This window comes from Empidonax traillii, unplaced genomic scaffold, assembly GCF_003031625.1.
Source record: "Empidonax traillii isolate 1590-97213 ecotype Southwest subspecies unplaced genomic scaffold, ASM303162v1 scaffold834:size519909, whole genome shotgun sequence".
Classification (NCBI taxonomy): domain Eukaryota; kingdom Metazoa; phylum Chordata; class Aves; order Passeriformes; family Tyrannidae; genus Empidonax; species Empidonax traillii.
The window spans coordinates 384,507-401,222 of NW_020956027.1; the positions used below are offsets into that span (position 1 = coordinate 384,507).

General features: G+C 34.1%; 1 protein-coding gene across 1 annotated transcript in view; it reads right to left on the minus strand.

Moving 5' to 3' along the window:
• The window catches only part of SLIT2 (slit guidance ligand 2), a 114,543-nt gene that overhangs the window by 23,864 nt on the left and 73,963 nt on the right, over window positions 1-16,716 (minus strand). The window contains exons 24-26 of the mRNA XM_027902066.1: window positions 13,026-13,150; window positions 12,795-12,892; window positions 11,252-11,391 (exon numbers count right to left, since the gene is read on the minus strand). Of these exons, the coding sequence (XP_027757867.1) occupies window positions 11,252-11,391; window positions 12,795-12,892; window positions 13,026-13,150 (363 nt within the window). The remainder of the gene's footprint in view (window positions 1-11,251; window positions 11,392-12,794; window positions 12,893-13,025; window positions 13,151-16,716) is intronic.

A 16,716-nucleotide genomic window follows, 5' to 3' on the forward strand; every position in this document is an offset into this window, starting at 1 on the left:
TAGCTCTGCTGTACAGTAAAACGTGATTGAAAGTCTTCTTGCTAGAACAAAAAAGCCATCAACAATATGCTTTTCTCTTACTTATTTCTAAGCACATTACATACAGAAATACCCAGATTTGCACTATCACTATAAGTAATCTATTACCTGAAAAAAACCTGTTAGTATCACTGCATGTCAATACAATTCCAATTATCCCAAAATGAAAACTTGTTTTCTACTTTTCCTTAAATATGACTCTCCACTGTTTGCATTTGTTAATGTACCATAATTATCTATAATCTGTTCTGTGAAAAGAAAAGAAGAAATATCTATGTCAAATGTCTACCCTTTCCTGCTGATGGAAGCAGGGGCTCTAATTTTCAACATGGGCTGTATAACCTATAAAATATTTTAATATGGTTAAAAATTATTTTATTTGCTACTTTATGACAAGAAAACCCTTACAGGTTTGTAAACAGATCAACAATGTCTTGTTCCCTGACTAACTAATCAGACAATAGCATGGATAGTGCCTTTGAAAAGTTTATCACTGGTTTGTAAGATATATATACTTTTTTCAGCATCCATATGAAGAATATACGCATAATAAACAGGTATAAACACTGTGCCTGCTGAATTCAGGGATTGATGGGTTCACCAGACTCTAAAACTATGGAAGAAGTAGGGTTGTCCCTTGTCCTTTTGTCCAGTAATAAAACATGAGCTAGCTAGCAAAGAGTACACCATAATGAGAAAGAAAAGGGCAGAAGAAAGCAGTGGATGAGCAGATACTCTCACTGCTTAAACTGAGCTTTCCTTCACAGAGGCACAATATTTGGTATCCCTCAGTTTTACTTAGTTGAGCAGCAGTGGCTTGCTGGACAAATAAATAAAAACTTAAAAGAGTTGAGGAACAGTCTATATTAAAGCAAGGATAGAGAAAAAGGCAAAACTGTCTTTGAATCAGGAGAAAAGACAGTTATGCTGGAAAAAACACATTTTAAACACGTATGCTAAGTGTGATAAGGTGTGGGACCTCTACATCTCAAAAAATGAGAGGGCAAGCCAAAATCCAGGTAGACAAGTACTTTGCAGCCATCAAAAAGATCCAGAGTGGTTCTACATAAAGATCTAAAAGTAAAATAAAATAAATTAATAGCACATTCCCAACATGCAAGTCGTGCATTTTCCCTACAAACCAAATAAAGATTTGAGTTGACACAAGCAAATGGCCTTCAGGCACAGGCCACTAAACAGCCTCAGGAAAACTGTCAGTAACAATGTGACTTAGTCAATATATGCAGGAAACTGAATACAGATCAAACACAGGACATGAGAATGACTAATACAAAGGATTACAATTCTATCCTCAAAGCCTCTTCAGGCTCTCAATAGAATTATTAGTCTGGAAATGTGCAACTGTTATGACTAGGTCAGTGCACAAAGAATGCTGAAATACCAGGGATTCTTTGCATCCCATGATATATCAAACAAAGCCCAGATCCCTTTCTTGTTTCAAAGGGGCTTGTTCAAACAAATACATACATAAGAGGTAGTAATTCTTCACCTAGCGTTTAGTCAACTTGCAGATCTTGTAATAGCTAAAATCTGTTTAAAGGCCAGCAGTGCTTAAGAGTGAAATATAAACATGGGAACAGAGAATTCAGATTTTAAGGATCATGGGAGTAGAATAAGCAAAAATTACTGTTCTTTTAACCTGGTTTGTGCACATTCCTATGGTTTAGAAATGTATGTGTGTGCCTACATATATGTGTTTATATATGCATATATATATGCACCTACACAAACATCTTATTATGGCATATATTCTATATTAAATTACATGCAGAACTGAAAAATATATGACACCCCAATTACAAATAATAAAAATATGGCTGTACAGTACTTACAAGACTTGGACAAAAACACCTCTAAACATTCCCAAGATTATTAATTCTAACAGAATATCAGAGAACATCTGAAAGAGACACAATGAGTCTGTCTTCCAAGCAGGGCTGGAGGCTTGCTGTCTCTTATACATTCACAGTTAAAGCTCAGTGAAAAAAACCCCAAAGTACCTAGGAAAAGAATATTGAGGACTGGCATAATAGGAGCAACCATTCTCACCATTGCTGTCAACTTTACTGAACTGATTTTGTTAGAGGATACTAATTGGGCCATGAGTTATCATTGCACAGATTTCTGATATTTCTTACATGGCAAACAGCTTTATTGGGTAATGTCAAAGTCTCTCTGTTTTTGTAAATCCTCCCCCAGGTACTTATAAAATAGAGGATTTCTTAATTAGAGTACTGTCCACTTTAGTATTCATAGGTTGATGGCCCTAATATCTTAAGAACTACACTGAAAGCTAAGTGATCTCATGTGGGGTGCCCAGGGGCACTCGTAAAGTCTTAATTTCCCACTCAGAGCTGTGAATCCTACATAAGGACTGGAAATTTAGGTTTTAAACAGGTTTATAGTTTTGAAAAATGTACACTTTAAATCCTAAGATCAACGTTATACTACCAGGCATACTGCAGCCAAACAGTTTGCAAACATCACCATGTATTTCTGGCATTATGGTCAGACTTCAAAGTGAGTACTCTGCAGAAAAGCACACAAAAGTGGGACTTTTTGTTCTGTGACAGCATAAAAAGAAGGAAAATTTCCCCTTGCATTTGCAAATTGTATGCACTGTGGAATAAGTCAGAATCACATCACTGGAGTTTCAGTTAAACAGTCTGTTAGGAAATAGGAAACAGGAACCAAGGAAAGAGCATGGTATACATCATGGCCATGTAGCAAAAGAATCATGTAAATACCCCTATGAACATAAAAGTTAGCTTTACTTAAAGTACAAACTTTAATTATAAAAAAAAGTAGCATTCATGGCAGACTTGTACGCAGAGTCAAAAAAAAAGAAACCACAAAAAATTAAGGGTGGAATCCAACTACGTACATCAGATATACCATTTCTGAATGAAGATATAAACACCAGAAGAACAAACCAAAATAACAGGAGTGTAAGGTCTTGCAGTGCTAATAGATAATATTAATAAATGGTAATATTAAAAATTGCTAATAGATCTGTATTCTGAATGGAGCATTCCCATGACCAAAATAAAACTGTTTCTGAAAATGTTAATAAAAAAGTTAAGTAAAATATGTGTCATGGAATCTGAACCACTGAAGAACATAGTTTCCTGGTAAAGAAACATCTCCTTCAGTGTACTGAAAAAATCATGTGTTATTCAGAATTTAACTGAGACAAGGTGAAAGGGAGAAATTAATTTCTTTAAAATGAAATGATAATGATGAAACTGAAACACTCATTGAAGGAAATATCAGATTTACTAAGTTAGGTTCCTTGACTGTACTGGAAGGAAATCTGAGAGAGTTCTCTGATTTGGGAAACATAATACAATTTCTAAAGAACATCCTTCAAAATAATAAGAAAATATTGTGAAACAAATGTCTCAATTCAAGGAATCTTGACATCAATGTGTGAGGACATTCTTTTATTCGTCTAAAAATATTGGAACTGAGGCTTCTGTAAGAGCTTGGCTAAGTAATTAAGTTTTTGAAAGATGGGAACATTTCTATATGTAGGAAAATAAACAACAAACTCGTTTGTTTAAAAATAAGCAGTGGATAAAGTGTCAAAAATCCTGTGAAAAGCTTCCAAAGCTTAATTAGAACCAGCAATAATTCTTTTTGTAAGACATCATTCTTAATTAATCTAGGGAGTCTGGAGTCTGGTATGGGGTAGCATTGAAACCAGTGAAACTCTTTGTGGTCGACACAGTCCAAATGAACACAACCCTCCAAGCTCAAGACAAATATTTACTGAGATTTTGCAGTTTGATATGGAGTACGATGCAGACTTACAGCCAGATGACACTATTAACTACTAATGATGAATTGTATGCAGTCCTTGACTAGCTAACCAAAGAGCTAAGTTTGCTAGATTCACAGGTCAATTTTTGTTTCCTCTGTGTGTATTAATTCACTCTTATGACTTGACAAGATTATAAGTCACAAAAAACCCCTGATCATAGAATACCACGTTGAAAGGAACTTCAAGGATCATTTCTTGGCAAAAGCACAGTCCAGACAAGATGGCCCAGCACTCTGTCCAGCTGAATCTTAAAGTGTCTAATGTTGCAGAATCCACCACTTCCCTGGGGAGATTATTTCAATGGCTGTGTTCTCATTATGAAAAATTTCCCTCTTGTGTCTAATTGGAATCTCCTCAAGAGTGACTTGTACCCATTACCCCTTCCCTTTTCCATGTGACTCCTTGTAAAGAAAACAGTCTCCATCTTCCTTGTTGCCATCCTTTTAAATACTGGAACAGGGTGATAGGGTCTCCCAAGCCTTCTTTTCTAAGGCTGAACAGACCCTTAACTTTGGATTTTCTAATATACAGACACAAGGTACAACAAATAATGAGTAACAAGGCAATGAGGTGAAAAAGGACTTACAGTTCTGAATCAAGAGGAGGGCTCTAACAAAAATGGACATGGGCTTCTGAATATAATAGTGCATTGCTAATTAGAGTCAAGCTTATGAAGAAACAAGTTTAAAATCACCCTTAAATCATTAGCAAAGGTGAGTATGATAGTAGAACAAAAGCTAAAGACAGAATGCAAAAGCAGCAATGGTCAGATTTAATTATAAAAAGTCAGGTTTTGGCTAGAAGACTTATGCGCTGTTCCAAAGTCAAAATAACAACTATCTTTCACAGATTTACTGGTGTAATTGCCAGAATAGAAGGATTTTATATGTGTACTTCTACATCCATTCCACCTTTGAAGCTTGATTGTGATATACTGAGTCAGCTTCTGTAGTGTTTATGTTATATCAATTAGGTATTACTGTCTGACTCTTTGACTGGAGGTCTCTAATTACTTCTGACTCAAATAGCCAATAGAGCACAGAAGTGGTTGGTGTCATTTAACAAACTATATACAGAATATTTTCGCAATTTTACAGTGTCTTGAGTTTGATGTACAATGTAAATTATTTAGGTTCTTGAGCTGATTATTCAGAAAAGACAAATAAAAATATCTATGAGAGACGTATCTATATGAGCGACAAAGTTGCTTAAAATTACCAAAACTTTACAGTCTCGGTAGGATGTGGTTTATAACCATAAAACTGATTTTTTTTTTTTTTAATTTAATTTTAGAATCAAATTGCTGGACTGTTCCTATCTTTCACCATTGTGTAAATCTTTACAGCCATCCCCCATGCTTGTGGATCTCAGTGTAAGATGGAGCCTATTTAGCTTAACATTTCTAGTTGTTTTATATATGCAGTTTGGTGACAACAAAGAAATAGCAACTTTGAGGCAGGTAAGCTTTAAGACCAGTAAACAAGGATGGATCATAGACTAGAATGAGCAGTGATCAAACTAGTAGCAGGTAGCTCAGCTTGCCAAGGATATCATGTATATTTCCCCTTTATGAAAAGACAATAAAATTACTTTCAAACTTGAGCTTTTAATATAGAATAGTCATTTGAAGTATTTTAAGGTAGATGAAATAGAAAGTTTTACAAGTGATGAAAAGCAAGAATAGCAAAGGTATTATTTTATTCAACGAAGCTGTAATGTGTAGTTCTTACAAGAATGAGGATTATGATCCCAATTTGACGAAATAATTAAACTTTTTATCAAGTTTGACATGACGTGATTTGATTGTGATTACTTGCATGCTTAAATTTTAGGAAGGTACTCATTTGACTACCATGTGAATTGAAAGTAGTAATGTTACTCCTTTATTGCAGTGGCAAGAAGGCTGTGTCTAAAGCTTGCCTAAACTGAGATAATTTCTTAAAATCATCCTTTATTTTCCTATTACCATCACAAGCCTGGCATGAAAAAACTGACTGATCCTCCAAGCACCTTATAGACTATCAATGAATTTCATGTTCAGCTGGTAAGCTAATAAAAGTATGTATTATGTAAATATCTGTTTAATTTTGGAGCTGAACTTAGTTCACATCCCCTGGGTGTTTGATAATTTGTTTGTGAGGATTTTGTTCTTTCTATAATCAGTAATTTTAATATAATTCACACTTCTGTAATACACAAGGAAAATAGGAGGCTACTATTGCTGTCCAGATAATAATAAAATGCAAATACAGTCATATGTCTAAATCGAAGGCAGCAGCTTTAAGCATGGAAAGCTCGTGGTTGGAGTCACTTTCTGTAAATGTCTTTTATTCTGCATCAGTTACAGACAAAATTTAGGCTCTGAGTTTAAGTTTTAAGAACTATTCATTGGATGTCTAAATTAACCAGCATAGATGGTATAACTGCAGCCATGCTCAACATGTTATTTCATGGATAATGAACATATTTTTAATACCAGTGAACTATTATATTGCTTTCTAGACTTAAAAATATATTTATAAAATTAAATTAATGCTAAATACAGTACAAAATGATTCATATGCTTTTAAAACTAAATATGCAACTTCATAAATATGTTTTCATTCATTATGTTAGCTCTCAGATTGCTTAAATGATGAGATTGCACAGAAAACAGTTGAGGGAATGGCCTGATGTTGTGTCAGGGGAGGTTTAGGTTGGATATTAGAAAAAGATTTTTCACCCAGAGGGTGGATGGGCATTGGAACAGGCTCCCCAGGGAAGTGCCAAGTACCACAGCACCAAGCCTGACAGAGTTCAAAAAGTGTGTGGATGATACCCTCAGGCACATGGTGTGACTCTTGGGGATGGTCCCATGCAGGGTTAAGAGTTGGACTCAGTGATCCTTGTGGGTCCCTTCCAACTCAGCATATTCTGTGATTCTGTGTGATCTCTGTTAGTGGGATAGGTGCTAGGGAAAAATTAAAAAAAAAAAAAAAAAAATCAAAAATCAGAAACACTCAAAGTTAGAGGGATAAATCTCTCCAGATCACTTTTCTTCTACCACAGCCTCAGATTAATAAGGTAGTTTCAAATTCTTTAGTTATTTACAGTAAAAAAAGACCACAGAAATGATGACCAAGGAAATCGACATTTTATATTCCAGCATACTTTCTAGTACCAAAATCTAATTAATCAATTAAAGAGAAACAGCACTATAAAACAGAGAATACATTAGAATGGAACCAAGGGATGCCTTTAAGGTGAGGAAAATAAATATTTCAGAAGGTCATAATGTAAACTTTTTTGTTAGTCCTATCAGTGGCTGCACAAATTTTTAATACATTTGAAAAAAGACAATTAATGTAGTATTAAAGTACTCCTGCACAGCAATCTACATCTTTAACAGTATTCTTTTGACATGTATTCACAGCAAGAGCCAAGTGCCTAATTTGAGCATTTGCAGTGAGCTTTCTAAATTATGTTTATACACAATTTATTTGATCATTGGTAAGAACTGAAATCCATGCACCTTTAAGGAAAGGAAAGTGAGAAACCAAAGTAAGTGAAAATAGGTTTAAAAGACAACTGACCTTTTTCCACTTCATTCAGATTAGCAGCTTGCAGTGACAAAGACAGAAGAGACAAGAGACTTTTTACATTGTAATACAACAGCATAGCACATTAAGCTAATGCACAACTATAGCAGCAGAGAGGTTGATATAGCAAAATGAAGCAAGCTTCAGAGTCTCACCTACAGCAGAGCAAAACAAATGGAAAGGTAAGAAGTACATGCCACTGGTGGCATAAGGAAGGTTTTACTTCTGGATCAGTTAGATTTGTGATCTAATGACTGATGACAATGAGCAAAAGAAATGATCATCTGTAACCTATAGAATGCACATAAAATGGCCTGAAGTTTATAGACTGAGGTTGAAATAAAGGAGATGGTAATGCTAAGAGAATAGCGAGATTAAAGAGTGCAGGACATAGTGAGGTATTTTAAATGTTTGTTTGGTTTTTTTTTTCCCCTTAAGTTTTGATCAGACATGAGAGTGCCCGTTGATTCCATTTGCTTACTGTTGTTTCACAGTTACAGTCTGTGATCTTGAGAAAGCTCACAGCATAGTGCAAATACCACTCTTTTCTCTTTCCACCTATAACTGCGGTGGCAGCTGTAAAACTTAACTGAGGCAGAGAAAAATGGACTCCTGATTCTCAAGCAACATAAGCTTTTTAAATTGCTTTTTAAAAAATCAACACTGCATAGTTGAGAAGTGTTGATTTTCAAAGGATTGTTAGAAAAGTCAAAAAGAGACTGGTAGGTTTTACACTGTAACATTCACTGCCCTCCATGTGAAAATAAAAAGTTATATAAGAATGATTCACATTTCATACCAGCAGGTTTAAGATGACTTCTCCCTTATACTGTGCCACTGAAATGTAAAGCATATTTGCAGATAACCGTTCATCCAGAAAAATATTCTGGGCTGGTGCACTTCCATATTGAGTACATATATGCTGTGACATCTTGAACACAGACAATTCAAAATATTGTCAACAGAATTAAAAGAGAGCAGGACAAGGCCACAGTGGCATTTTCAAGGTATATATACTGAGCCAGTCTTCAGTAACTTACAGCTCAGGGACTTTGTTAGCTAGAGATAAGTATTTTTGAATTTAAAAATCTTTTTATAGACTGAATATGTAGCCTGTTTCCTGATTGTTAACCTAATTTTGCCCAGCTAGTCCATGAATTCATTTAGGAAAAAATACCTTTCATAAAAAAACCCCATTGGAAATATGCACGTCTGATTTTAACCTGTTAGAAGAGATACTAAAATCCAAATGTTTACAAGGTTCCTCATGAAAATCACTCTATACATACTTGACAGAGATTCTGTTATTTATCTTTCAATGTGGGCTATAAGCCAGAAAAAAAGGTTCTATAAATAATTTGGTACCTCATACACACTTGAGGCAACTGTATGATTACTTTATATTCTGAACACCACTCTTTCTAGATCCTTATGTGTTCAGACTACTGCCAGTCTAATTCTTAATATCAAAGGTTATTTACTACGCAAGATAAAGGATGATAGATGTGAGGACACCTTTACTAACTCATTTTCTCCTTACAACTAATCTCTAAAATCACTTAGGATCTCACGCATTGTGTCCTATTCTCAGATGCTTTTTAAGATATACAGTATATTGTATTATTAGGTACTGTATTCTATACAATGGAAAACTTGAACTTTTGCTACATTTTTTGTCCAAATTATCTATAAAATGAGCCTCTAGTGATGTATTTAAAAAAAAAACATGTCTTTTTTATTTTGGTAAAGTGTTAAAAAAAATCTGGTGAGATAGTATAAATTCCAAACAGTTTTTAACAAACAGAAAGGCTAAATGTAATGATTACAAGTAGATTGTTTTGATCTATTTTAGAGCTGGTGAGAAGATTCTCACCTACTCACGTTTTCTACTGACTTCAGTAGTGATTATGCGTAGGCATTGTATCTGTAAAAGCAAATCTCTTCTTCTGAAAGAAGTACAGTTAGCAAACAAAAACACTTGCCATGTAAACTCACAGTATTATTCTGGTAGAATTATGCACAGTTATGAAACAAATTTAGAAATACACTTTCTTACATTTTGACTAAAGAAGCACAACTGCAATAGAAATACAAAAAATGTTATCAATGTTTATTATGTCTTTTTGCTCTAATGTATGGAAAGTGTATAGAGAAATGCTTGAATTTTTGTTTTGATTGTAAATTTAACTTTTATATTTCATTTACAATACTCCAAAAATGCAAGAGGCACACTTAATCAAAGTTTTAGGCCAGCACATGTAAACAATCCTTTGAATCCAGTCCATGGATATTTAATAAAAATGAATCTTTCCCATGGCATACTATTAATCCAGCAAGCTATTGACTCTAGCAGTTAAGGGCACCCAGAGCAAGGCTGAAAATGAAGAAATTAATGACATGTAAAAACACCGGCAAAGCTGCAGAGGAGGAATGCACTTGCAAAGGAACTATCTTCTATCTAATAGATATATGAAGCCTCTTAGCATGAAGCCACTGAACAGGAATACTGGACTGATGTGACTTTTCTTTGCATTCTTCCAACCTGCACAAAGGAATGTCTGATCCCATTTTTAAAGGAGATAGTAACTGATCCCAGGGGAGTGAAGCTTAACTCACATATGCCTGAAATATTAGTTGTAGGAGAAATAGAAAACACTTGTCTCTACTTACTGACGCTGTTACCTGTTATTTTTTTCCAAGGCTTGAATTGTGAATTCTACCAAAAATTTATGGATGAATACATATAATAGATTATAAAGTTGCATTTCTTATATTTGTGTTTTATCATATTCACTCACTGTGCATTCCCAAGATTTAAATACTGACCTTAAATCTGACTACCCTAAAACATTGGAGCAATCCAACAGGCTGTAGAAGTAATGACATAAACACTTTGGGTGAGAAAACAGAGAGCTGTGTTTTCAAAAAATGAAATTAATTCAGGAGTTCACTTCTCCTCACAGTTTTCCAGAGCTCAGATTTGACTGATTGATTAAAGCAAAAATATGGGATGAGTGTGTAGGGTTAATTCCCAAGTTATGGTGGACCTTACATTTCTTTTTTATGCATTTCAAATCATGGTTTTATGAATTTAAGCTCGATGTTCTCCAAGAGGTCAGCTAGCTGAGAGAAAATAGATCTGTCTAGTTAGAAAAACTATAAAACAGATCAATGCAAACAATAGATCCTACTTCCTCTGTGCTGCTCTTCTAAATATCCTCCATTGCTGCAGAGACAATGACAGCAAGCCACAGATCCTCTGTCTCAAAGAGAAGGGAATACTTTGGCTTGGCTGCCCACTGATAGAAAGAAATAATTAGACACTTGTCTTTGTTTTCTGTGCAGGAAGCATCACACTCTGTATTAATATTTCTAACAGGGGGTAGGAAAGCGTCCAAGGGTGCCAAATACACTGTTCCCACTGTTCTGGCACAGACAAATCCTTGTCTACCCTGTTAGTAAAATGAGGTTTACAGGATAAAAGCAGAATATTTTTCAGATTTCTACAGCTACAGAGGTCCTTCACTGGGGTGTCTAGGCAGACAGTAGGGAGGGGCCCATTTTGAATGACCTTTTAAATATAAAAATGCCTTAATTTCAAAACTAAAAAAGGAATTAATGAGTGGACATTAAGTCTACTTTTGACTACAAACCATACAGGAGAAAAATATGGAGGGAAACTTGGCCTTAAGGCAGTTGTAGAGTAACTAATAATTCACCTGCAAAGTGGAAAATATTACTGTTCTCCTAGGAATTCTTGAATTGCCTGTGCTTTCTCTTATACTCCTACCTGTATATTCAGGTGGACAAAGGCAAGTATAGTTATTAATTCCATCCACACAAGTAGAATTATTTTCACAGTCATTGTCTTCACAGTCATCAACATTTACTTCACAGTTTTCACCTTCAAATCCATCTGCACAAGTGCACCTATAATACAGGAAACAGAATAACCACATGCACATTTTAGCTGGGGAGTCTGGACAAGGGACTCTCTAATTAATAGGTACAATAATTTACAATCACTACTCCATAACAGAACACAATTTATATAATGTAAAAAACTCCCACATAATAAATGTTACTAAAATATTTTTCATATTTAAAATTACAGAAAAAAGGCTTCTAAAGTTGTACTTTAACCTTTAGTATAAGGAACATTCATGGAACATTCCTTTTGAAAAGCGTGCTACCTTTATATTATAAGATTATATTTCTTATAGAAAGTGATCCTTTTGGTTCTTTAGTTAAACACATGGAAAAGACTGAAATTAGGGATTAGTATGTAATAGTAGTATTCCACTTTTGTTCAGTTAACTGCACCAATACAAAGCTCTCTTTAATTGCACAACACATGCATTCATATAAAAAACAAAGTCTGTATAAACTCTGTGAAAGAGTAATTTATTTTTTGCTTTTAAGCATTTTTATGCAAAACCAGCACATCAAAATAGATAGTAAATGTAAAAGTCACTCAAACATGACTGTACATACATTTTCTTGTAATCTGCACTTTCTGCAATTTCTCTCACAATTTCTGCAGCTTTCATTATGAGATTGCTTAGATTTTCAAAATATGTAGTGTTTAAACAAATAAATGAAGAAGGTAAAATTCTGAGGCATGACTATGTCAATTTAAATCCTTGAGGCATAATATTAAGATGTATATGCTTATTTTTTAATAGAAAACTGTTCAATCTTTGTGCAGAATTTGGATTAAAAGTAAGAATAATGTCATAATGAATTGCAGGATAATGAATTATATCTTTTTGTAGTGTCATTTCTAACAAGCTTGAGGTGTAGATTATTAAATGACTAATAATTTCACATAAAAATGCTAAAGAACTTCATTTCATAATTCATGAAGTACATCTGGAGTAATTGTACTGTGTGATTAAATAACTCAAGATTAAAAATGCTCACAGCATGTTTATCTGCTGGCATAGTGAGTTTCAAATGAATCATTAATTTTCTGTTTCACTGGGATTTACATTTTATCATTTACATGCTGTCTGTTGAAGTAATACATACAACAACAGATGAATTGTGAGATTTTTTTCAGCAGGGATCTAGCAAGCTATTAATTAACATAATGGAGTCAATACTATGTTGTCTTGACCTGATATGCCTCAACTAATCACAATCATTAGTTATTGTTTTCAATAGATTAAGAGCTTTAGAAGCTTTCCAAGGATGGCAAAATATTCTGAAACATGTGCCTTTGTGGTGCACTAACTATCAAACACAAAGAACGCTGAGATTAACACCAAAATTATTTCAGCATATAAAATGCAGTCATTTTCCATCCTCATTTAACAATTAAAAAAACGTACCAGAAACCATCTTTTTCTCCTTCTTTCAAATGACAAGTTCCACCATGGTGGCAGGGGTTACTAATGCAAGCATGAATGGGAATATCACAGTCTTGACCCTATGCAAGGAACAACAATGATAATGTTAGAAGAAAATACAGACACTAGTGGAAGAGTGCTGGAGAAAGTGTACAGGTTGTTAAGGAGAAGCTTAAATTTCAGTGAGTTTTTTCCTTTTCATGCAGTTCCTACCTTGAAACCATATGGGCATGTACATCTGTAGAAGTCAACTGGATCATTGTTGCAGGTTCCATCATTTTTACAGGGATTTGATAAACATGGGTTACACTTTGCAAGAATATTAACATCCACAGGTCCTTAAAAATACAAAATGGATAGTCAGAAAGAAGCAACTATTAATTTATATTTGACAGGATTTATCTGCCATGTTGCTTTAAATTTTAAAATACAGTTCATATTTTAGACTTTGTGGTATTTCTATATGAATGAAATGCTGGACTGTCCTTAATTCTTTTGATGTGACCAAATAAATTTGGGATTGGATTTTTTGGTTTAAGTGTCACTTTTTTTTTTTTTTTTTAAGAAGCTGACACCAAAGTGACTCCTATATCCCTATTCTATGAAAGCTGTACAATTCTGATCCATGATGATTACCTTCCCTTCATATCAACAAAATAAAGAATACAATTTCAGCTTTTGTTTCATTCGGGGGTAGAAATTGCCCATGAGACAATGGGCTATCACAGTTTGCAATCCTTCCCTTCGTGGTGTTACTGAGAACACTACTTTTAATGCATTTTTGTGTTAATTTATTTTTTATCTGCAGGATCACAGAAATTCCAAAATGAAATGATAAAACTACCTGTAAATTTGTTGAACATCTATAGACTTCTTTAAAGTCTGTAATTTAAACTGCATTTCTCAAGCTATCTCACAATAAATAGCTCTATACTGTTCTTTCTCCCTTATTAGTCAGACATGGTTCTGGCATTACTGAATTAGCTAAGCCCACAAATTATGCAAACCATACCATGAATCTAAGTACAAATGAAGACTGCAAGCCATGCTTGCAAACCAGTTTCTTATATTAATTATTAAAATGATAGAATTCAGAAATTAATATTGACAAATCCCTAAGTTTCAGAAGTCAGATTTAGAACTTTGGCCTACACAAATCTTACCTCTAGTATATAAATATTTTCAGATATTTATTTATATTTCTGTTGTTTTACAATTTTACAGCCATTACATGATGAATTTTCAAGTTAAGAGCCATGTTTTTAAATCTTTTTTTCTTTTTTTGTTAAACAACCAAAAACCAACTAGTGCAAATGCCTGATTGCTCCTTAAGAAGTTTTGCACAAAATGAGCCAAACTGCAGAGTTTTCCAAGCACAAAGGGCTTTGCTGAGATATGGGGCTTTATTCTATTTTTAAAACTTAGATTGCTTGACTTTCTTCTTTTACTTTGCAAATTAATCTCAGATAAGTCCTTGTAAAGGAGCTGGCATGAAAGGAAGCCATGTGATTGTAAGGATTCAGTAGAGGGTATCAGACAAGGAGCGGTCGACTTTTTTTTTTTTTTTTTTTTTTCTTTTTTTAATGTGCTGTTGTTGCTATTCTTCTGTGACCCAGCTTGCAAGCAGGACACAGTAATATGTGATAACGTGTATTGCCCAAGCTACAACTGCATGGATCATTGACTTTTTTTTGTCTTCATTACCTGACTTTAAAAGAGAAATCTATATCTTGTTAAAATAGCTATTATACCAGCCCACAGGAGAGGTAGAAAAGTTGAAACAAACATCATAGAAGCAAAATCTAGAAAGTTCTGACTGTACTCTGGACTACTGCTGATTATTGCTGAACTTTATTAAGGTGTTCTGTGAAAAAAAAAAAAAAGGTGCAAGAGGCACATACTTAAAAATTTGTAAAACTGTGCTGTAGCCTGGGAGTCAATCCTTCCTTCTGTTTATTTTGAACATCATATTCTCTTTTTCACTTTTCATGGAAAAAAATGCTAATTAATTGGCATGAATTAAAAAACAGTCATTTTCCCAAATGGATTAGTGATTTAAATTTCATTTCAAAAGCAGAGACAGAAAATGGGAACTTAATTCTCAGCAAGATAGTAAACAACACTATCTGATTTTGTGCTGTGTTTATTTCAAACTATTATGTATGTAGTATCCAATACAAATTAATATTTTGATTTATCATTCTTCAGTTGTAAGATCAAAAAATGTAAAGGCAGTTCTGGAACCTATTTTCATTTTCACTATACTGTTCCTTTCCTCTTTCTGCTTGCATGTATTAAAAGACTTGTATATGAAAAAGAACGTGCTTCACAACCTATTGTTTAGTTTTTCATATTGTAGACATATACATTCTTGAATAAACCCTAAGTGGAAAAAAAATTTCTTCTGTAACAGTGAAAAACTAATAGTATTTTACTGACAAACACAGATACACACATCTATGTGTAAAATTATGTGAAAAAATATTTCAGTTAGATAATTTTCAGAACTCAAACCCAGACTTTGAAAATAACAAAATGGTTCATACAATATGCTAAACAATATATCATGAATAGTAAGCTGTAAAATCATCACAGGGGAAAACAAACAGTAAACATGCATGTCTTAGGAAAGAAGTCTGCTTGAGGTACACAAAAGGAAGGTCAGAAGGTCCAGTCTTAATAAGATCACCCATTTCAGATCTATTTACAACCTTACCTGGTACCAGAAAACCACAAGGCCCTGGAATCTCTAGAAGCAGGGCATGGATGGTAAAGAAGCAAAAGTAAAAGATTGAGAAGCTGTTAGAGGCCACATGAAAGAAAAAGAAAGAAAAAGAAGAGAGAAAAAGAGAGACAAAGAGAAAAAAGAGTGATAGAAAGAAAAAAGAAAAAACCCACCCATAAACATAGAACAAAACCTGAAAGAAGAAAATGTTAAGAGATGATTTCCCAAGTAAAAGAATTAATAAAATTAGAGTAAGGTACAGTGATTTTATGGAGCTTTACAACTGAGATGAGACTTTATTTTAAAATGCCATTTTCATGGGGAACTATGCATTATGCAGGTAAAATTCAAGCATCAACTTCACTTGTAATTGAATCCATAAATACCAAAAGGAGGGAATTACACATTACTCTTTTCCTGTAAATATATGTACAACAGCAGACCATCCACAGATATTCTGAAAACAGCCCTCTCACTCATAGCCTAAAATTTTGGTTTTAATAGGAATATAGCATCTTCCTAATTTCTATTATTCAGCAATACATTTTCAAGCAAAAGATAAAATTACTTATCTTAGAGTAACAGACACATAATGTCTTAGAGGGCCATCATGTTATTGAAATGTTGCTGATTTGCAATCTGCAATTATAAGGATCTTCATTGAACAGTAGAAGGAAAACTATTTTCTCTCAAAAGTAACCATAATACTAGATCTCCACTCTTGGAAAAGAAACAAATACACAGTTCTTACCCTGCATAATAATACAAAGGCTATTTTCTGATGGGCAAGAGGGAGTAATAAATACTCTCTGGATTGTCTGACAGAAGCATAACAATGATTGTAGGCAGGAGTGATACAATTTTTAAACCTGTCAGAGCTGGAAAAAAACCAAGCAGGTCCTTCATGTCCATACAAATATTATTTCACTTTTATCCCTACAACAGTGTGCAATAAGACCGGATCTGCAATAATGTTCAGTGGATGCTTGTAAAGAAAATGCACAGATTGGCCAGCAAATGTTCTAAGTAAAATCAGGCTAAGAGACTATGCAACAGATGAGTGTCATATGCAATGAACACTGGTATGACCTCAGAGATGGACTGCTGAACAACTGCAAGAGGATTTGGAGGGTCAGAAACTTCACTGGCATTACAAGTAACAAGATGGGTTCCAGTGGT